General features: G+C 40.6%; 2 protein-coding genes across 2 annotated transcripts in view; one reads left to right on the top strand and one right to left on the bottom strand.

Moving 5' to 3' along the window:
* fancc (FA complementation group C) overlaps positions 1-11,188 on the top strand; it is a gene marked incomplete at both ends in the record, with an annotated part of 42,106 nt that extends 30,918 nt beyond the window's left edge. The window contains 5 exon segments of the mRNA XM_083905168.1: positions 426-501; positions 1,962-2,070; positions 9,003-9,177; positions 10,169-10,381; positions 10,985-11,188. Of these exon segments, the coding sequence (XP_083761294.1) occupies positions 426-501; positions 1,962-2,070; positions 9,003-9,177; positions 10,169-10,381; positions 10,985-11,188 (777 nt within the window).
* A 1,579-nt stretch (positions 11,189-12,767) lies between these two features.
* Positions 12,768-23,021, bottom strand: part of aopep (aminopeptidase O (putative)) — a gene marked incomplete at its 5' end in the record, with an annotated part of 69,913 nt that continues 59,659 nt past the window's right edge. The window contains 3 exon segments of the mRNA XM_083905451.1: positions 12,768-13,222; positions 19,131-19,284; positions 19,392-19,478. Of these exon segments, the coding sequence (XP_083761577.1) occupies positions 19,144-19,284; positions 19,392-19,478 (228 nt within the window). The 3' untranslated portion in view covers positions 12,768-13,222; positions 19,131-19,143.

Here is a 23,021-nt window from a genome sequence, read left to right as displayed (position 1 = left end):
AACGCACGCACACACGCGTAATAAACTTGCCTAATAAAAAATAAATGCAAATCAATTCGTTTGTAATAACTGTACAGTGAAAACACTCTCACACTATTTTGTTGTCGTCCTACTTTTCCATTCACACGTCAAAAGGCAAGAAAAAGAGAAATTAAATAAATATTTTGTGAATTTCACCTCTATTAACCACTAGATGGCAGTGCTACAGTGCATTTACAGAAGACTGGGCTTTTTAAATGGCTGTAGTCACACTGCACTTAACGCCACCTATTACACGCTACATTACACATTAGCACCTACTGTTTCGCCGTTACACAGCCTCCCATTCAAAATGTCATTTTTCAGGCTGTCAGAGCAAAGTGATGTACGAGTTCAAGGCAAATGAGATTTCTCTTTTGACAAAAAAGTGCTTTCTGTTGTTTCAGACGCGAGTACCTTTGAAGGTTTTCTTCCCACAGACTCCGAGGAGTCTGTTGGTGCCTCTGTTGACCCTGCCGTCAGGTCAGTGTGCAGATATGCTTCTTTTTTTTTTTAAGAGAATTCAACCTCATACAATGAACAAAACCATGTATTCAGCAAAGGTGCACTCAGGTACCCTTTAACTGTGCAGAAATAGTTTTCCTGCTGAAGTGTGAATGGACTCCAGTGTTCTTGCTAATCAATAATGGTGAGCCATTATTGAACTCAAACTAATGTTTTACATCCGCTTCACACTGACAACGTTGAACGGAAGCAGAGGTTACATATTCTCATAATGATTTAATTGTCATTTCTTAATTCAACTCTATAATAACTGAAACTATTGATTATCCTTACACAAACACACTAATTAGAGGTAGTCTGATTAATCAATTAATTTTGCAATATTAATATTTAATTAATTTACTGTGACAGCTCTACCCCCTCCATCCTATCCATTTCCTCTTTTTGGATTTGTTTTGCTGGCATTATTAATTATAAAAACTGGTGTATATATATGGCAGGAAGGATGAAATAACCGAATGATTATTTGACAAAGTTATTTTTATTTTTTAAATATATGATATTTAGTTTCTACATACGGTAGTGAGCTGGTCAATCATGTAAGCATACAATGTATGTAAGTGCAGCGGCACAGTGGAGCAGTGCTTATCTCCATGTGCCCAGACTGGAGCCATTTAGGGACACCCACACTGTAAACAAGCCAGAAGTCTGAGTTAATTATTACCCTCTGTGTGTGTTTGTGTGTGCGAAAAGTAGTAGATTTGACGTTTTATCATGATTTATGTACCATCTAAAATGTAAGGCTCAGCATTGCATTGTTCAAACCGTCAGAGAGCAAGATGTGTATTTAAGATACGGAGTGTCTGAAATATTCGTCAGTCGGTTTGCGAGTTACGTGGAATTTATTGCAAAGTGTTATTTATGACAGAACAATGTGACGCGTCGTGATACCAGACTGGCCCTTTAAAAGCAGGTTTTAACCCCCCAAAAAAATAACAAGAAAGAACTTAAAGTTCATCCAGCTCTGCAGAAAAAAAATACTCATGTCTGTTATTTGGAAAGTTGTGGTTTTAGACAACAGCAACTTAACTTTGTGTGAAGTATTGTACATTTAAAAAGAACAATCACCAGACAGACTATAGTTATCCGTTGTGGTTATTCTGTACTGTTATATTGAGTAAATCATTAATTAATTAAGACTCTTGTGCAAAAGGAGGGATTAGTGACAGGCGTAATTCTTGGTCTTTGGAATCGTGTTGACGGACACAAGAGTAGCAATAATGTTGCCATCTAACATGTGTTTATCTATATATATATCTATCTATATATATATAGATAGATATATATATATATATATATATATATATATATATATATATATATATATATATATATATAAAAAACTATTTGATTGTAAAACATGCAGCTTCATATCAGTAGTAATGATTATTTCTGTGTTTCTGAATCTCGTCTTACAGAGATGCCTCAGGAGGCTTGGCAACATCACCTGAACTGGCTCAGCAGCTCATTACAGAGACTGACCGAGGAAGAAGAGGAGGGAGACGAAGATGGCAGCAATAGCACCAGGTTAGAGACAGAGAGGCTCATAGAGAAAGAATGTGTTAATGTGTGTCTACTTCCATCACCCTAGTGAATTCTTATTTCCATTAGCTGCTGTTGAGGGGGTGGTTAGCCAGAGTTTTTCCTCCTGCATCACAGCAGAGAGGTCCTGGTGCACTGCATGACTTCTCCAAGTGCTCATTAGAGGCGGTTAGCTTGGGAATGGGAGAGCTGTGTTGAAAACAAGTGTTGGAAAGAGTGAGAAAAGGAATGAAGAAGAAGAAGCAGGACCCAAATGGACTGAGGAAAAATCAATCAAATGAAAGAGAAAAGGCAGAGTGAGCAGCCTTGGTTGGACAGATTATGAGGAAAAAGAGGACATGGGATGCACAGAAAAAACAGTATGTAGTTGATGTCCTAGAGATGGCGACAGCTGTCTTGATACCCTCCAGCTGTGGGTTTTATTTTTTAACAGGGCCCATTATCCTCACTACCACTCTTTTTCTGGAGCACTGTGAAAAATTCCCAAAACAATGATCCGAGCCAGCGGTGGGAAAGTAGTATGTTGTGTTGCCGTGAGCGAAGATGCAGCTGCCAGAGCCTGCAGAGGGCCACTGCTGCTTGTATTTGGGAGCCAATGGGAAAGAGGGGGAGATGAGGAAGAGAGCTCTAATGAGGGTATTAAGGAAATTTGAGAGAGATTCTTTTTTACACTCCAAGTTTTAGCCTCGCTGTTGCAGCTGTGTGGCTCCAATTCAATCCAAGTCTTCTTTCTCTTTCAAATCTCAAGTTCATCTCACATTCGCATATTGTGATCAGTGTTTGGTTCGAATGCAGCAGTTCAGCTGCTCCTCAGGTTCATCACAACTTCTAGCTTTAATCTTGGTACGATAAGTTGGCATTCAGAGTTAAAGGGTCACATTTTTTCTGCCATTAACTGAAGTAATAAATCATGAGCTTAAAAGGGTCTTAAAACTAGGAAAACTGGTGAATATAAAGTCAAAAATTATTATACAGGACCTGTAGGTTTGAGTTTTCTGGTTAAGATCAAGAACGGTCACTTGAAGCAGTGTCAAAAGGTGCAGAGTCTACAGTAAGATGTTAATGCAATTTGTTTTTAACCAATTCCCCATCTTAAAATAACTCAGAAAAAATAACACTCATCACAGAAAGAAATACAAGTCAACCATAAAGTTAAGGACAAAAGATTTACTTGATATAAAGTGGGCAATAAATACAGGTATTCAATGTCAAATAATTACAGGCTGAAAGTAGCAGTGTCTGTATTTTAGTGTAGTGATGCATCACATTTGTTGTATCAAAAGATAAAAGTTTGAACATTTGGCGTAATCTACAGTTAAACAATCCGAGTTGTCTCTCTGCCAGGTTTGTGTCCTCCTAAAGAAACCAAGCGCGCTCTCATAATCCTGCAATCTACAATCCCGTTTATGAAATAAACTATGCAGGATAGTCCTGCATCCCTAAGACGAGTAACGGTGGTGGTTTTGCAGGGGAACATAAAAATCCCCTGCTGGGAGGACTGTCATGTCATGGTGTCCAACAAGGAGTCCTCTGATCCAGGAATCTGCTGCTGCCTTCATCATCTCTACAAAACGAGGCAGAATTTGATAAGTCTCAAGAAACAAAAAGTAAACAAATGACACAATCTTCAGGTAGCTCACCTGGTCAAGTGTGACAGGTCCTCACATCCAGTCAGGGCCCTCCCTAATCTATACCTGCCTTTCCTGTTCTACACCGACAGCTACAAGCGATGCACCCACATTGTGCCTCACTTTGGGATGATGCTAACCCCAATGTTTTGGTTGGCTGCATGAAAAACTGCAAATCTCCCAGTTGCGAACGTTCCTTCTGATTCTGTAGCCGAAATCGGACGCCTCAAGACAACTCTTAAATCAACTTTAAAAATCATCCATTTAAGTTGAGACCCTGACTAAATCCGACAGGACAGAGACTGAGGACAGACACAAGACCAGAAAGACATGAGACAGACGACCAGACACACAGGACAGAGAGAGAGACCAAAAGACAAGCGAGAGAGACAGACGGGATAGTGACACAAGTCAATTAGCGTATTAGTCTTGGTCCAAAGGTCAGATTAACGTCAGTCATCACACACACACTCAATCCAGTTACCAGGAAAACACAGTAGGAAAAACAGATGAGAAATTATAGACTGGCACAGCCACAGTACAGTCATGACACAGTGGCCATGAAGAATCAAGAGACAGATGTGAAAGGCAGGTATAGTAATGGCACAGCGGACAAGCAAGAAAGACAAACTGTACTTAACATTTGAAATTTTACAGTAATCTAAAACTCAATTTAATTAAGATGGACATTCACGGATGACTGGTGCTCCTCTTGATAATGCTAGAAAAGGAAAGTACAGTTAGGGTAAGGGTTAGTCACTTACTGTACATAAATACGGATTGGCATCCATGTTGGCCCATGTAAAATCCCTAGACGCGCAAGGCCAGACGTACAATAATACAAAAAGGCCGTGAGGGTAGACGGCCATCATTGCCTTCTTGTATTATGGGACGACAAAGCCAGGTACTATGTATGTAGATCACCAGGATCTATTTTTGCGTGCTAGGGCTAACAGACGATTAATGGCCACGATGGAAAGAGAAATAAAAGAAAAAAGGTTTAGCTGCACACAACATCTATTTAAACCTAATTTAACATCTGGTCCTCCAACATCACTATAGTTTAGTGCTAAATAGAACCATCACAATCTAAGTTGATATGTTTTTCCTCTTAGAGACCTGTTTTAATGTGCCTTTAAGTGAGGAAAGGCAAGCACACGCCTCAGTGTGATTCAGTAGTTGGCTGTGGGCAGCTAGACTAGCAAGTCAGTTGCCGACACCCAAGTACTTTCACTTTCAAGAAACAACACACAAGTTATTTAGTTTGTTTATTCCCCTACTCTCCAAACCCTACCACACATGGAGGCCATAGCCACCCAAAGAAGAAGAAAAAATGGACTCACCCCTTGTCGACAGACCTAAAAAGGAAACGTTAGTGCATTACAACTCATCTAGGAGCCCTTCAAGACAAGACGGGCAACTTCACAACATATCTACTTTAAATGTGGACTGCTGAACAGAGTCTTATTCTCAGAGCATCTCAACTATTCAATCAAGAGCGTTGGTCTTCGTCCAAAGGTCAGATTAACGTCAGTCCAAGTCAGTCTCTCTCACACAGACTTTCTTTCAAATCACTCGCTCAGCAGTTCCACAAAATATAACCAATGAGGACCAGATTAACCAGGAACATGTAAAACCAACCTGTGGCAAATGCTCCATGTACAACCCTTCGCTATTTGACAGATGGAAAGCAGGAGAAGAGAAAGTACATGGCCATGATGGACAATCCAGATAGATATAGGCACAGTGGACAAGAAAGATTGGGGACACGGCGGCCACCCAGAATTAAATCATGACACCTTACTATTAGAAGATCTTCATGAATATCAATCTGGGGGAGAAAAAAACAAAAAACATGTTTTAGTCCAGTCTCCAGTCCCAACAATGTTCAAGTTCCCGCGGTTACAGGTGTTAAATAACTATGTCAGGAGTTCTAGAATGTGGTTGTATGAGGCACAGACATGGTTCACCCAGCCTGAGATATAAAGACTCACTTTCAGTGAAAACATTGCAGCCAGCACAAATTCTATACGTCTTAAACCAGTGAACATATTAACAGTCATAATTAATAGGGTTTCTTAAATCTCCCGCTCTCTCTCCCACTCCAAAGTTCATAGAGAAAACTAGTGATTTTACATCACAGCACACAAGTCATTGGTTCACAGCTGCCTCCATCAATAAGCTCTTGTGTTACTTTCTGGCTATAAAGTATGAAGTCAAAAATATATCTTGGCAACACAAACGCACGTAGTCAGAAGTGATTGTAGAATAAATGAGATTAAGATTTAAGGAATGCCTTTTAAGTTCAAGTGTCAAAATGGCAGTACCTCATACAGCCACACTTGTTTTAAAACACAGAAACCTTTATACATTTTGATTAAATTAATGATGTATTCAATTTTCTATTGATATATTAGTTAAATACATTATGTCAATTAGCCATAACGTTTTCATTGGGGTAGTGAATTGTCTAATGGTGTCACTCACCTTTTTTTTTGACAGTCTCGCACTTTTGTATATGGTGGTCGACCTGGTCTCCGTGAGCAGGAAGCAGAAGGTTGTTCTTTTAAAAAAAAAAAAAAGTTTGTAATTTAATGACTACATTCAAAGTGTAGAATTAAAAGACATGAGTTACCCTGAATCTGCCTTTAAACCTTTAACATTAAAAATAAATATATCTTTCCAGTGAAAAACTCAATAGTAATGACCATGAATGGAACAGTGAATTAACATAGCACAGCAGCCATTTTAACTTGTTTTTTACCCTTTGTTTTGTCCATTTTTTATAATGGATTGGTTTTAGTGTTGGAGTTTTGAGCATGGACCGAAAATGAAAATAAATCACAGATTAATGAAAATAAAAATTAGTGGCAGCCCCATTTAAACCAATGATTTAACTGCAGTGACTTGACAGAATGGCTGACAATTCAGATAATGATCTACAACTGAGCTAACATTAAGCTCAAATATTTCTAGTTGGTACAAAGTATGTGCCACAATAGGCCAAGTCTAATATAGAGCTAATAAATAAGCCAACAGTGAGACAATTCAGATTACATTGAGCCAAAGCTGAAATTGAGCATATAAGTAAACAATAAGCCTAAATTGAGCCAACTCTGAGGCACAACATGGCTTATATTAAGCTAATATATTAAGCTAAAGAAATGCTAATTTTGAGCATATGAGCAAACACCAAGCTAAAATTGAGCGTACAATGAAGCACAGCTCAACCAAAAGATGAAATTGAGCAAATGGCTAACATTAAGGCAGAATTGAGCTGACAACACTGAGCTAAGGCCAAATAATTAAGCTAACGTTAAGCCAAACATTTAACTTACAATGACACATGGCTTGAAACAAAGCTGAAATTGAGTAAATAGGTAAGATTAAGGCCGAATTGACCTGACAGAGAAGGACCAAGTTTGAGCATATAATTCAGCAAACAGTCACCATTAAGATAACTTGACAAAAGTTACTCACCATTCTGCACTGGCCACCAGACTGGACCAGGTCGAAGACGCCATCCTCAAGCTCCTCTGCAGCGTTTTTAATACACGTGCCTTTTCGGCGTTTGACGTCACGCCACGGTAGTTTTCTCCTTTTTCAAACTTCCCTCCTTTTTTTTTGAGGTTTTATGGCGGTTGGCAAAGAACGACTTGGTGCGTTACCGGCCGCCACGGGTTTCCTCCTTCATCAACACTTTTATCCGCGTCTTTTTCCAGTTCGTTTTGTGGCTCGTTTATGTAGCTTCTCGTCAAAGTGTCAGCACGGGACTTTTGGATGGAGGAAGATTATTAAATAAAATCGGGATGAGACGAAGCAATCAGCGGACATCAGCTGATTGAAAATCACCTGCGTGAAGATGGGCAGGTGTGTCATGTCACTAATCGCGTTTCCTCTTTATGCTTCTTCTTGGTTTTTAACCATTATGGGACAGTACCGCCACCTACTGGCACGGGGTGTGTGTTACCGTTTAAATGCAAATATTTACATTAAAAAAATTAATACAAAATATGTTAAATATTAAAATGGAATAAGAAAGAGGTGGGGCCTGACTAGACAGTCTAATACTATGTGCCTGTACTGATGTGGAGTCTTTAGGTTACATGACCTGGAAGCTATTGAGCTAAAATGCTAATATGTACATTAAAAAAATTGCTAAAAAAATATGTGAAGTATTAAAATGGAATTAAAAGAGTTGTAGCCTGACTAGGCAGTTTAGTAATATATTTCTGCACTCATTTCAAGTAATTTTTTGTATTTCATAGTTTAAAAACAACAACAACACTATTTTACTCTGGATGAATAGGACACACCAATTTGTTGTATAGTTTAGTACTTATTCTATTTTATATGAGTATAAAATTGCCATTTTTATGACCATTTTTAAATAGCTCATGGTAATAGACAATTATCCGTTGGATTTAACAAGCGTATTTTAGGGCAGCAAACTGCAGAAGGAGAGGGTTTTCACGTCACACTTTACCTTGGAAAAACTGAGGGTTGGGATTGGTCGAGTGCCAGGCTATTTACAAACTAACTCAGACCACCCAAATCTCCTCGGTTTGTTAAAACCTTTTTATAGCACTTCTAGCCCCATATACTTGGGCTATCCCACTGTAATGTTGTTTATAAATGGCAATTGCAAACAAAATGAGCACACGGTCCACCTTTTCAGCCGCAGCAGTTTGTCATCACTGCATCTGTGGGTTGGTTTGGCTCAGAAGTCATTTAGAACGTTTATGTAACTTTGACCACATGCACCTCCATGAAGGCCACTTAAGTTGAGGTGAAACCAGACACACCGCAGTCAGACATTGTGATTAGAACGTTTGCAAAAGGTCAAGAGTGGAATTTGTGTGTAACCCTAATATAACTGATGAAATTATTCAATCATAAGATTTGATCAAGCCATGTTGAACCATAAGATCCAGTGTATAACACATTACCCATTAATATGGTTGTAAAGGTGTATAATCACTTTTAAAATAAAGGATTTGTTAGGTTTGTTTTTTATACCTTCGTAACAATCCTCTTTTATGTGTACTTTATGGAGGTTACCATCTTGTGCCACAATTTTTTTTATTGCAGCCTAAATAGACGTGCATTTTGAAGCTAGCTTGCTAGAAAATAAAGAAAATTGGCTTGATCTATACAAACCAACAAAGAAAAATAAATGGCAGGATTGGGAGAGTGAAATAGTCTTTACATTCTTTCTGGCATGCTAAGGCCTCCCTGAGTCTCACATTATCTCGATTGCTTAGCGTTGTTTCTTGTCCTTTCCAATAGGGGGCACCATAAAGTCTTTGAGTCCTGGTTCCTGCTGGTTCAGTGTGGCCACTGGGTGCAAGTGGCTCTTCAGCTCCTGGGGACAAAAACACCTGAGGACTGTGGCCCTCTTCTGTGGCTGCTCACCTTCTACTACCACCCAACCAACAGGGGGCACCAAAGAGCTGCACAGCTGGTAAGATTGTTTTCGAAAATGTTATTAAAAATGTATTCGAGTTATTTATTTTGTCAGTTGAAAGTTCATGCATTGTGACTTTTCTGCTCCTTTATTCAAAAAACTCTAATTTTTCCAGTGGATCTTATGTTAATATTGTGTAATTATAGACTTGTATACATTATAGAATGTGTGGAAGTACATGAATGTTCCCTGCATGTATAGCTGATTTTCAATTGCCATGTTGTGAACACATTTCCCCTCCATACATTACACTTTGTGCGTTAGATCTAATTAGCAGATCTGAACATAAATATAGCACCTGCTGTAAACACGCTGATGTTACTGTTCATTTTCAAATCTGCTGTTAATATAAAGCTGTTAGCATGGCTGCAGACACCTGAGGGTTAGGAAACTGTGTAAGTCATGAAGAATTACACTGTATACATGATCATACAATCGTTTTGATTTGACTGGGTAAAGTTGTTGTTACCCCCTTTTTGTAGACACACACACACACATCAGCGTGGATGCTCTCTCAGCCCCCGGGCTGCTGTCGCTGAAAGTCACAGCACAAAAACAAAGAGAGAAACACATTAAAGAATAAATTATGGATGACCCCCCCTATCTGAGAGGGAGACCGCTGAGACAGTGGCGAACAGAGGGAGAGATCCAGATGAGAGAGAGGAGAAGGGTGATGTAGTATTGATTTGTCAGTGAGTGTCTGGCCAGTTGGCCTGAGTTCCATCTCTCTGTCTCCTGTTTGTCCGCCTCCTCTCATAACCCTGGGAGACTCACTTTATTCACCGACATCTCTCCTATTACGACCTTAGGTTCAACTCACACAGGTTGTCTTTGTTCATCATTTGTGAAATACTAATGCATTGATTTTTTTTTTCCCCCATCCATGTGCAGGAAGGATACTTTATGGCTTCTTGATTCCAACGCGGTCTATAAATAAACGTCTCATCATCAGCTGACGTTCAGTGCATCTTGGTTTACTGTTTTCCAGGTGCGTACCAAAGAAGCATGGAACCGCCTCCGCTCGCTTTCCTCCGTCTCTGCCCCTCCGTTCTCCTTCGACCTCCTGCAGCCGTTGGTCGCTCTGCTGTCGCCACAACCTCAGCGGCCATCGCCGTCTCCTCTATCCATCCTCGGCCTCCTCGTTAACTTTGCCGTTTTTTCCCAGCAGTCGCTGAGCCAGTCGACGCACGTTTTACACACGGTAAGCGATGCACAGTGAACATGCCTATAATGTGAACGTAATCACACTGTGTTATACTAATGGACTGCATACAAAAACGTCCTGTTATGAAGCCTCCGGAATTGCAAACTGACTGGCGCCATGGCAGTTTGTGCCATCTGCAATCTGCAATCATGCTCCTATTGGACAACACCAGCTGTCAGACACACTGCTGTCCACTTTAGTGTCTATTTCCCTCTAAATGGGGAAATTATTTACAATGTGCTTTTGGAGAAGGCCTGAAATTAGTAATTGAGACCATAAACTCCTCAGGAAAATGTTTACTGACGTCGTAAATCAATGAGAAGTGGGCTCATAGACTTCCATTCAAGTCAAGTTCTGCCCCATGGTGGCTTGGGCTTCAATTTGGAAGACAATGTCAATTTTCTAATACAGTCTATGGGTCTGCCACATTCTTTTAATGCAGTTTCTTTTATTCCATGCACACCACACTTTAGTTGCTAAATGGGTAACTAATCAGTCCAATTCCTTGTGTTGCCGTGAAGAGGTTTGGCCCTGTTTCAAGCAATATCTTCTTTTTTTTGTTTTGTTTGTGTGCGTTTGTGCGTGTGTTGTTCCGTCCAGGTGGCGGATCGGTCTGGTCTGCTTAAAGAGGCGGCGTATGCTCTCAGCTCGCTGGCGCTCAGACTAAACGCAGGAAGCAGCTCGTCGAGCGACGCTAGCAGACTTCACTCAGGCAGGATCGAGGCGCTGCGGAACACTCTGACACACATGAATGCAGCGTGGTCCACGGAGCCCTGCTGTGAACCAGACACACACGCTCTGTAAAGGAGGTGAGAGCGCACACACACATACACAGCACTGAGTTCCTCCTTCGGCGCAGGCGGTTTTTTCAGGACACATTTTTGTTGAAATCGCACACACTTTTTGTGTAGATATGCTCGGGACAGTGACAGGAATATGTCAAAACACCTCACAGCAAGGACAGATTATGCAGAGAGGCTTCAATTATACACACACACACATAAACAGCACAACTGCAAGGCCCACAAGGACATTTTAGGAGTGACAGATCGAACGGCAAAGAAACATCAGCGGTTCAACGTCCTCCCACTCGTACCAGAGAACTGTCTCACAAAAGAAGTCCTTTAGGCTACACAGTGTGAGATATTTAGGTCTGAAGAAAACTCTGTGTAGTTACATTTAAGTGATTTTACAGCATTAATAGCATTTATTGTAAATAAACAATTTCTCTAGATCTATAATGGCTAAATAATAAGTGAGCTTTGGCATCATTCAGGATTAATTGAGCTTCTATTTGTTCCTTTTTTTTTGTTAATTCGGTAAATGTTGTCCATACAATACATAGTATACAGATGTAGTTCTGTCCCGTCAATGATTATTAATTCAAATATTACAGCAAGAACACCTTGTAGATGAGTGTTTGTAAAGAAACCTTTTTGTTTTTAGGGAATTTCCTCAAATTTGACCCGAGGAACATCACCAACGCCGCAGCTTTAAAGGTGCATTATGTAATAAATCTAAAGCAACTGGCCATAAAATCCTCCTAATATGTCACAGAGACTCAGGAATAATGTTCATATAACAAACTGAACTCACCAACAACAACAGTACAGCCAAATTATTTGCATTAAAAAAAATCTTTTGCAGACTGCAAATCATGTTTATGTTTTGAAATCATGTTTTGGCATGTGGTGCCACCTACCGCCGTCTACCAATCATTGCAGTCAGTAGAGTCTCAGTTGCCCGAGCAACCACGGGTTGCCAGTTAAGTCAGAAAACGAAACCTAAAAGACCTCTGTATTTTGAATTTGAATGTAGTAACCGTTTTTGGCCACATTCTTACATATGGCGCCTTTAATTAATCAAAATGAAATTCAGTAATATACTGTACACTCACCAGCCATTTATTCTATTATACACATTAAGGCAAATCAGTCAATCACATGGCACCAACTTGATCTGTATTTAACCCAAGCAACAGAAAGGTGATTTCAGTGACTGAATGTGCCAGATGGGCTGGGATGAGTATTTTTTTGGAAACTGCTGATCTCCTCAGATTTTCACAGTTGGAAATGAAACAGGCAACAACTCAAATAACCATGATATTCAGAGGACCATCATCTGAATATACTACGCTTCAGTGCTCAGAGCAGATGGGACCACAGTAGCAGAGGACCACACCGAATGCTGCTCCCGCTACTTTAGTAGGTGATCCTGATAAAGTGGCTCGTGAGTGTATGCAGCCATAAAAAGACAGTCCTTCCTATTTGTCCTTTAGTGAATTGAGCTTAAAAGGAAAAAAAAAGAAAAAGTCATGGATTTATGAAAACTATTTTATTTTAACATGGAACACATGTGAACATCAGTAACATGAATAATAATAATAAAAATGCCCTGAGCATTGTCCATTGTATATTATCCAGTGTTGTTACTGGCCAGAATGACATGAAGTCATTTGTTATGTATAAAAACATCATTCACCTGGAACGTTATTCACTCACTCATACTCTAAAGAACCGGCTCATGGCTTCAGACTAAACACTCTCTCTCACACACACACTGACACACACATAGTGTAATTTCTTTCTGTCTTACCACACAGTAATAAAGAAGGCACCAGACTGTATCTTACTACGCAGCTTGTATCGCTGGTGGTTTACATCATTTAGTTCGACTTGAATGAACACAACTGCTGCTCTTTTAAAGCCTCAGCCAGTTGGCCTTGGCTTTAGAGAAAGAGCACGGCAGCCTTGTGTCGCGCTGCTCAGTGATTCTTCATCCCTCCTGGACCCATGTGTCCGTTTGCCTCTCGTCCCCAAACCGTCTCCAGTCAGCAACCTGAAAGAGAAAGATACGGACAGATTAGAGGATTACACAAAACTGGGCTAAATGTCGACAGATTGTCCTCGGTTTTTATAAAAGTTATAAAAACGAATTGTGACACAGGAAAAGAAATGAGCAGGACATTAAAAATTTGGGAAATAAACACGCTAGTGCCCTCTGCTGTACAGACAATGCAACAATGACGCATATTCTAAAATCATTTAGAATGATAATAATAATAATAATACATTTTATTGTCTTTCTTGACACTCAAGGTCACATTACACACAAAGCAAACATAAAAATATGTCTTTAACATTTCAGTACTGCAGATTGATAACTTAAATTGTTGTTAAATGTCATTCTTTAATTAATTTTCATCTATAACATGTTGCAAAAAGCTGAAAATCATCACAATAATTCATTAAATAGTGTCATATTTGGAAATCAATAACTGGCATCTTATTTTAGGAATTCATGAGATAATAACAGCAGCACATTTTTGTCCCTAAAATATGCAAATCCTTGATAATTGAGTTTTTTTTTATGTAAAAAACTGTAAGGCTGCAGTTTTTGCTACAAAAAGGACACAATCAATAAAAAACAACAACAACTAATTCTCAATACTCAAATTATTCTTCTTGTGCCAACACAAAAAAATCCATAAAATCTCAGGATGGGAATCTGTATCGGTCCAGATAAAAATGTAAATTAAGCCAATACAATCCTATATATCACATGCTTCATCATGCACAGACTGGTATCACCATCATTTCTTTTTACGTATAGTGGAAAGGACGTGTGCCAGTGTTGTTGGTTCGATGGTGAGTGGACTGGACTCCTGTTCCTGCTGAACTGAGCCAGTGGTTGTGTAGGACTGATAATCAGCTCAGTAGGCACAGGAAGCCAAGCCCCAATGTCTTTTTCCCCCACGTCTGCTCATGAAGCACTGGTTAATAACCATGAACACCTTCTTTTTTTCTTTTTTGTTTTCTCCTGCATGCGAGTGAGGCAGTGTTGGGCAGCTCTGCCAAACCCATAAGAAACACCAAAAACCTCCCTTTTAAACGGCTGCGGTTATTGGATCACACTCGGTTTGCGAAAGGTGGGGCAGACACGGCCGAGTAATCCAAAAATGATTCATGCTCTGTTGGCACCAAAAAAAAAGGGCTATTTTAGTCTGATCGTAAAAAAAAAAAAAATGACTATGAATCCATCAAAATCACATTCCACCTCCTTTATATGAGGAGACGCACACACGTATTGCACTGTACTGTACACGCCGCATTAGTTTAAACAGAGAAAAATATATTATACTTTCAAATGGAATCTAATGTATCTGCTTCACACTGTTCGGTCTGCTTGATGTGAGCTGAGCACGTTTATTCTTGGTGTCTTTATACAATGCTGCCTTGCACTTTGATGTGCAGAGCGCCATTTCCCTCCCATTAGAGCATAATAAATCACCTGTTAGATTTGGGCTCTGATCGCGATTCCTCCTTTCACGGCCCCTTTGATGGTCATTACTCTTTTAACAGGCCCCTAAATATAGGTCTAAAAATGGCAGGCTCCACATGGCCCTCATTTCTAATTTACACATCTGTCCTCGTTTAGTCCGCCATTTTGTCGTTTGTGTGAATATGCGGCGCTACGGTAACCTCCTCGGGCCTCGTAATCTGATTGCCAAAAAAAAAAAAAAATGCTGGACCGGGGTTTTAAAATAGCGCTTTGGACCATCTGTCACTGTTTTGATTCGAGAGCAGTCGGAGCGGAACGCTAGTAGTTTGCATCGAGTCTCGGACGTGTTTGATTGCGTTAGCTGAGGAGTCTGTGCTTAAAGGTTGTTGAACAACAGTTTTATTTCTCTGGCTGTGTAAGACAAGGCTGAGATTTATTCATTGTTGTTTTAACAGATGGCGCTTGATTAACGAAAAAGTTGTAGTTTTTGCGATAAAGTTTTACTGGAACCTGCTCTCGTTACACTAATACTAGAAATAAAGCATTGCTTTTTCTTTTACTGGATATTTTTTCTCCATAGATCACTGAGTGCTGTGTTTTAAAGAATAACGTGAGGCCGATGGACTTCACAGTGTGGCACAGTGTTGAGCGTGAATCCGTCCGCTTTAATCTTGGCTTCCACAAGCTGAGATTAGATCGGAAATCAATACGTATCAGCCAGAGACGCAAAGACGGCACTGTTTAAAATGTGCAGGTGGTAAGATTAGCTTACCATAAAGAATCAAGTTAGGTCTTCTCAGCTCTGTAAGTGATTATTTTAAGCTGAAGGGGGTTAGAGGTAGCGTACCCCTTGCTCTACTATGCCCTCACTATCTCAGAGCAGCGAATGAAGCTGAATTTTACATGATTTAAAACTAAATTAAATCCCGTCGCAACTTTTTTCAATCACACACACTTTTATCATTTAACAGGGACTTTAAGGAGGCTCACGTGTTAAAATTCTGTTCGGGTCAGAGAGTGAAGTCAAGTGAGGGGCAGCTCATAATGCCTGAAAACAACGGAAAATAAGGAGGAGAAAGGAAAGCAGGAGAGCTAAATGAGAAAAGAGGAAGGAGTGGAAGGTGAAAGAAGGATGCAGGACAATCGAGGAGGGAGTGAGAAAACAGACGACAAAGGGGGAGGAGCTCTGTGATTAAAGTGTGTACACACACACACACACACACACACACACACACACACACACTCGTAGACATCATGCATTCTCTTGCACCTTTCCTCAACCATCAATCCAACGCTGACCTAAAACCAATCAAAATGCCCTTTAAAGAATTGTGGAGCAGCCCAAAATGTCCTCACAAAGATAGGTTTCAAGCCAAATGTGACCTACTGCAGACATGTACACACACACACACACACACACACACACACACACACACACACACACACACACAGTACTGTAGGGACATTGTTCATCTGCTTCTTTCACAGCGAGTCATTGTCTTCCTTTGTCTGCTTGTCTGGGTCATGCTCTCCTCAGGTGCAGAACTTAGCCACTGTGAACAAAGAGGGAATCAATCACTGTTCACCAATCAGCTAAGCTCTGTGCCTGCGTGGAGAGAGGATACAACACTGGCTGTCTGGCCCACTGACGCACACGCACGCACACACACACACACATGCTCCCTCATCATCCCTTCTTTTCTCTGCACTTGCAAATCATCAACCCCTCAAACCCAATCACACAAACTCTTAGATAATCATGTCTTCTTTATTGATTTAGATTTTTTAGGGGATGACTGAGTGTGTGTGTGTGTGTGTGTGTGTGTGTGTGTGTGTGTGTGTGTGTGTGTGTGTGTGTAGGAGGAGTTGTGGTTGCCATAGCAGCCGGCTGGGTCAGGGCTGTGTGGTAATCCCTGGCAATGTGATTTTATCATAAGTCACAAATCAGCACGCCAGGAACCCTCACAACCCAGACATGAACAAACTAGATCTTCTGTCTTTTCTCTCCCCCCCCCTCTCTCTCTCTCTCTATGAACATCCTCAAATCCAGGTCTAAGTCCACTGCTAATTTGCACCCCTCTCCGAAAATGAAAAATCCAACTTCTCCTTCTCTATTCTCCGCCTTCAGTCACAGTCATGAAAGAAGCGGACCTGTGGCTCCTCGCTGACCACTTTCACACAGTATTTCCTTGGTTACCCCTCGCCTCCTCGCCCATTCGCCACGCTTGGCTGACCCAGCGATATGCCCCTCATTAAGCGGATCAAGAGGGATTCCAGAGGCATGTACCAGGGGAAGAAAAGAACGAGAGAGTGTGCACAGAGGGTGGGGGGGGAAAGGATGAGGAGAGACCACCCTTCTCCTTTTAAAAGATTGTGCTTTTTAGGTTTAAAAACAGAGCAGGGAGCGCGTCCTTCAGAGACGTGTTTTCAATTAAAACCTTCTCCGTCAGCCGCTTTCCACCGTATTGTGGGGGTAAAAGAGGAACTGCTCAACTTAAGAAAGAACAACAGGGGAACAACACACCGAGCGCTCAACATAAATCCATCTCCCCACAGTGTAATATGCAACAGCAGCGAGCCGATCTGTTCATCCATCATTTTAATTGGAGAGAGATTTGGACCTGAGCTCAGCTGACCACCGTGATCCATCGATGTTTACAGGGGGGCTTGTTTTGTTCAGTCCGAAGGGAAAGCAGCAGTAAAAAAAAAAAGTTAGCACATTCATCTCTAAATGCTTTTGTTTCTTCCTTCACGCCTGTATTTGGTGTTCCGTTTCTTTCTTTCCTGTACGAGGAGAAGAGAGGAGGTGAAGAATGATGACAGGAGATCTGCAGACACAGACAGATAGGTGCTATGCGTGTGTCTGTGTGTGTCTGTGAGGGATTTATCAGGTCTGAGCCAGATGCTGAGCACTTGTCAAGAAAGCCTTTAACATCCTGTGCAAACGCATAAAGCTCTCTGTCTGTCTGTCTGTCTGTCTCTTTCTGTGTGTGTGTTTGCGTCTGAAGATAAAAGGCTGTCTAGTAGTGACTTGGTCGCGGCCTAAAAAAGGATTTAGCGCCGCCGCAAGTCGCTCAGGTCGATCTGTTTTGGCGAAGTATTCAGCCGCTCGACGCGGAACCAAGGTCGCAGAGGCCTCGTCTGACCTCACAGTCGCTGATAATAACATGTTTCATGGGTTAAGTCAGGTGACTCCTCTTGATAAATTCATTTAGTTTGGTGATTCTTCTATTTTATTGTGGCTTTCGGGTCAGTTGGACAAGAGCTATATGAAGATCACGTGTCTTATTCTATAGGAATATCTACAAACAACAACAAATGAGTTCATTTTAAAGATAAAACTGATTCATTTCAGGGAACGACAGCACTGTATCCATCGTCTACACTCAGGTTACTTTACTTGCTAGACGCACATTTTTTTACACTTCTATAATTGACTGCTCGCATCTTTCAAAGTGTCAAATATTCCAGCTTTGTTATGAAAAGATCGGCGGCTTCAAAGAGACCCGTCTTCACTCCAGTCCTCCCTTTTCCGCTCGCTCTCTTCCTCCCCTCTCTGTCAATCTGTCTCCAAAACATAAATTTTATCTTTACCTTCCATTTAGTCTGAAACCAATAAACCCTCCTCCTCTCCTCTCCCCTCTCCCCACTGTTCACCCAAAAGCCCGCCGGTTGACAGTCGTGGTCCTGCAAACACACTCACACACACACACACTAACACACGGGAGGAATTTCAAGGTCATGGGTGTAAAAAATAACCCCCCCCCCCTCACCCATAACCAGAAAATGCTTGCTGACCCGCTCCCTGTCTCTTTTTCTTTCGTTTGTTTGAGGAACACATTCCTGAATTCCTTCTCTGACAAACACATCCTGACGGCGCTGCCGTGAAACCGCGGAAAAGGCCCCATTCTGAGTCTACAAACACACACACACACACACATACACATATATACACACACACACACGTACAAACACAGTGGGATCAGGAAGGAATGTGCCGTATAGGTAGCCAAGTGACTTGTGGAGTGTGGACTGTCTGCCGCGGCAGATGGGATCAGGATCAATCCACCGCAAACTTTCCTTTTACAGGAGCCATTTTAGATGAAAGGGTCGAATATGAGGCATAAATATTGACTTTTTAAATGGAGGAAAAAAAACTAAAAACAACAGCTGCAAAATGACAATAACCTACCTCTGTATCATTTGATAAGTTGTCTCTAAAGTTGAAGGATCAACTCAAAGTGAACGGTGACTTTATAGCGAAGTGAAAACCCTGAATTTGAATCTTTAGAGACAAAGACTCGAACATGCAGTAAATGGGTAAAATAAGCAGAAAAGTCTCGACGGACATGTTGAGGCTTAGGTGTAAAAGGGTTAAACCCACATTTTTTTGTAGACACGTCATTCCTCTCCATATAATGTTTAACAAAGGAAACGAATCAACAACACGACGGCTGATACTCACGTCTCCTCGATTGTTACAGGACCATCTCCGTCACAACCCGTCGTGCCGATTGGTCCATTTCCTCCTGGACCAGTGAGAGGCAGCGACGAGCCAGAGCCTGCTGCTCGGGATCCTCATGAACCATCAGCTCGCCGTACAGATACACACCCATGGCCTGGAAAACACACACACATTCACACAACAATAACAGTGTACTATTATTTTCTTGTTATATTAAAGCTCAGCAAAAAAATTTGTGAAAAATTGTATGTGTGTATTTACTTGGTCATGAACCAGGAAGTGTTCCACGTCTCCATAAGACTGGCTGTATCCGTGTTTGACCACAAGTTCACACCAGCGATGTCTCACCTGGACGACAAAGACAACAAGGATTAAGGAGACAATTAAAAACAATATAAGGGTCACTTCAAAATAAAAAGTGTTTTTTGTCATGTCAAAAAGTTAGTGTTGCTAATTTAAAGCTAACGAATGTGACGACATGAAACCTTTACCAAACTCATACGCAATAAAAGAAATTAAAGGGTTAATACCAGAGGTGGAAAGTAATGAAATACTGAGGTAGGTTTTTGGTGTACTTGTACTTTTAAAGTAATTTTTAAAATTTGTAATTTTACTTTTATTTAAGTATTTTACTTAAATCACATCCGTTACCGAGTAAAAAAAAATGTTGTTCATGCACTGGAAACATTGGCAGTGAATGATGAGGACAAAAGCATTTGTGACCTTTGACCCATATTGACTGACACTGTGTGTTTACATATTTTATTGAGTCAGCACTTACATTTGTAAAGGTTTGCCTTTAATTAAAAAACAATTCAGAGATTTGTGTCCCTTTGTCCAGTACCATTACTTTTACTTGTATTTAGGTAAAATGTTATCAAAAAGTGTAGAGGTACTTTCTACTACTTGAGTAGAATGTTTTCAGTTCTCTCCACTCTTCTACAAGGGCTGAGGTTCTACCTAGAACCATTTACTTCTGAAAAACCCTTTTCCCGAAGAAAGGGTTTTTCAAGGGTTCTAGGTAACACTAATGGTTCCAGTAAGAACCATTTGGATCCAGAGAACCCATTGAAACCCCTTTCCTGAATAAAGGGTTTTAAAAGGGTTCTTGGTGGAACCCTCCAAAAGGGTTCCAGGAGAAAACTTTATAGAAAGGTTCTACCTGGAGCCAAAAAGGGTTCTCTTATGAGGACAAGTCGTAGAACATTATACGGTTCTACTTAGCACTTTTATTTCCAAGAGTGTACACACAAAACAGAAGCATTTTTTAAGACTTTTTCCTTCTTTGCTTGGGGCCACAAACTCAAACACTGCTCTGCCTCGGCACGACTGACAAAAGACAAACGGCTCATCTGACAACGCTGAAAGTTCCACTCACAATGAATGGGTTCATCCAGAATTTACAGAAATAACAGATGGCAGCTTTTCCTTACAGAGGAATTCATTTAAAAGGTCAGGTTTTAAAAGTTTTACTCGATTCTGTGTGTGTGTGTGTGTGTGTGTGTGTGTGTGTGTGTACTGTACGTTGTGTCTTGTTTGTGTGCATGAAATCTAAAGCCTGGCCTTTCTCACAGAGGATCAATGGGAGCTCTGTTGCCGCGGTTACAGGAGAGATCAGAGACCGGCTCTGTCCCCGCCGCAGCCATCATCGTTCATCATCCGCTCTGAGCGTACACCTGCGCAGACGCGTTTACGGGCTGTAGTCTTGCGGAGGAGACGGAGAGAGGATGATAAAAGAGACAGAAGAGCGATAAAAAAAAATCCCGGATGAAAAATCTTTTAAAGCACTGTCACTACTTTTAAGCCTGACAGTTTCCCTTGGCTGTTTTTTTTTGTGGGTGTTTCAATCTCCTCCATAACTATCTCCTCCACGCTCAGGACAATAAACTAGTCTTAACTTTGGAGAGTACAACAACCAAGCGTGGGATTTTTTTCGGTGATTCATTCCTTTTCAGCTTTGGGCATTTCTACAGCTCTTGTACAGAGATTTATTTTGAGCATTCGACAAAAGGAGCCAAATGGATCTTTTGTGCTCTGTCAATGTATGACCGCTCTTTTTCTTTCGTTCTTTTTTTGTTGCACTGCCCTCAAACTGTTTACGCAGCATGACAACGACAACTGAGAGATGCTCAACAACAACACACGCACTTAAATACACATTATGTCATTGTAGGTTTTACATTTTTAATTTGCTTTTACACCAAGCCAAAGTCAGGAGGAGGATTTCCTCTCTCTGACAGCTCACACTGCTCTCATAAGAGCTGGGTTCATGTTCAGCTCCTAAAATTTAAGCTGAGCAGTTAAAAGTTTTGAGAAGCTACACTACCATTTAAAAGTTTGGGGTCACCTATACTATTAAAATTCACACTTTTATTCATCAAAAGAGTTGCAAAATCAATAGATAAATAATATACACCAAATCCAAGATGGCCGACTTCCTGTTGAGTTGAGGTCATGGTGGAGAGGATTTTTTTTGTTCGTCTCGGGCCAGACAATGTTCCCAACGAATTTCACGAAATTCTACGCAACTAAATTTTGGCCTGCTCCATTAGGCGTTTGACCTGTAGGGGTGCTACTGAGCCATCTGATGTGAGTGGCACGTTTTCACGCACGTTTAGGGGGTCAAATTCGAGGTTTGAACTCAGAAAATAATACATTTTACAATTTCAATAGGGTCCTCGCACCCTAAATATAGTCAAGACATTGACAAGATTAGAAATATTGAGTTTTATTCAAAATAATACTTTTGTCCTTTCATCAAAGAACCAGCAAAACTGTTTTCAGCTGTGCTAACATCATCACACAAGGGTTTTCTAATCATCCAATAGCCTTCTAACGCGATTAGCAAACACAATATACCATTAGAACACTGGAGAGAAATGGGCCTCTACACACCTATGTACATATTCCATTAAAAACCAGACGTTTGCAGCTAGAATAGTCGTTTACCACATTAACAATGTATAGAGTGTATTTCTGATTCATTTAATGTTAGATTCATTGAGGAAAAAACACGCTTTTCCTTCCAAAATAAGGACATTTCTAAGTGACCCCAAACTTTTGAACGGTAGTGTAAATATAGTAACATCACTAGAGAGAGGAAGAACTGAGCCAGAGGAAATAAAGAACAGAAATAAAAACGAGCATAACGCAAACAGTGTTGACAACTTGGTGACTTTGTCGCTATATTTATTTAACAACTTTTTTTTTTCTTCCAAAAAAAAAAAAGGGAATCTAGTGAGTCACGAGTTTCTCGCATCATTTTAACTACTTTTCCGAGAAAGAACTCGTCGCTTCTGAGCTTCACCTAACTGTATTTACTGCGGACGGAGAGTCTCGGGTCTGACTGTATTTTTGATTCAGAGAGAAACACCGTGACCGCACAGACGCAGAGTCAAAGAACAATCACTCGTCTGTTCATTCAAGTAAAAAATAGTGTCTGTGAAAATAGGGTTTTGCTCCCCCCCCCCCCCCACCATTTATTTTATGATTCAATTTCACTGTTAATCTTCAACACTTTTTTTGTTTTTTTTCCTTCTCCCCCGTGTCTGAAGTCACTGAGGACAGGACGTGTTCTGGTGATATCCAGCGTCTTTTCAGGCTGGATTTAGTTATTTTTCATTGACAGTAGTTGGCTCCAAATAAAAAATAACCTTTGAACACAAGAGTACGATGACGAATATAGAGACAGGGACACCATCGATTTCCTAAAGTAGAATATTCTCTGTCTACATGAAAACTTAGGGGCGACGTTTTGAGATTTTCACACTCTGGGACCCGTTTTTAGTTTCCCAAAATGCCATTTCCATTTGGACAAAATGCCAATGATGCGTATTCACCTACACCCATTTCCATGTGGACAGGCCCTTAGACTCCCTTATTATTATAGCT

This window comes from Microchirus variegatus (genome assembly GCF_963457635.1).
Source record: "Microchirus variegatus genome assembly, chromosome: 18".
Lineage (NCBI taxonomy): Eukaryota > Metazoa > Chordata > Actinopteri > Pleuronectiformes > Soleidae > Microchirus > Microchirus variegatus.
The sequence above is the reverse complement of the archived record's forward strand: the minus strand, read 5'-3'. Positions and strand labels throughout refer to the sequence as shown.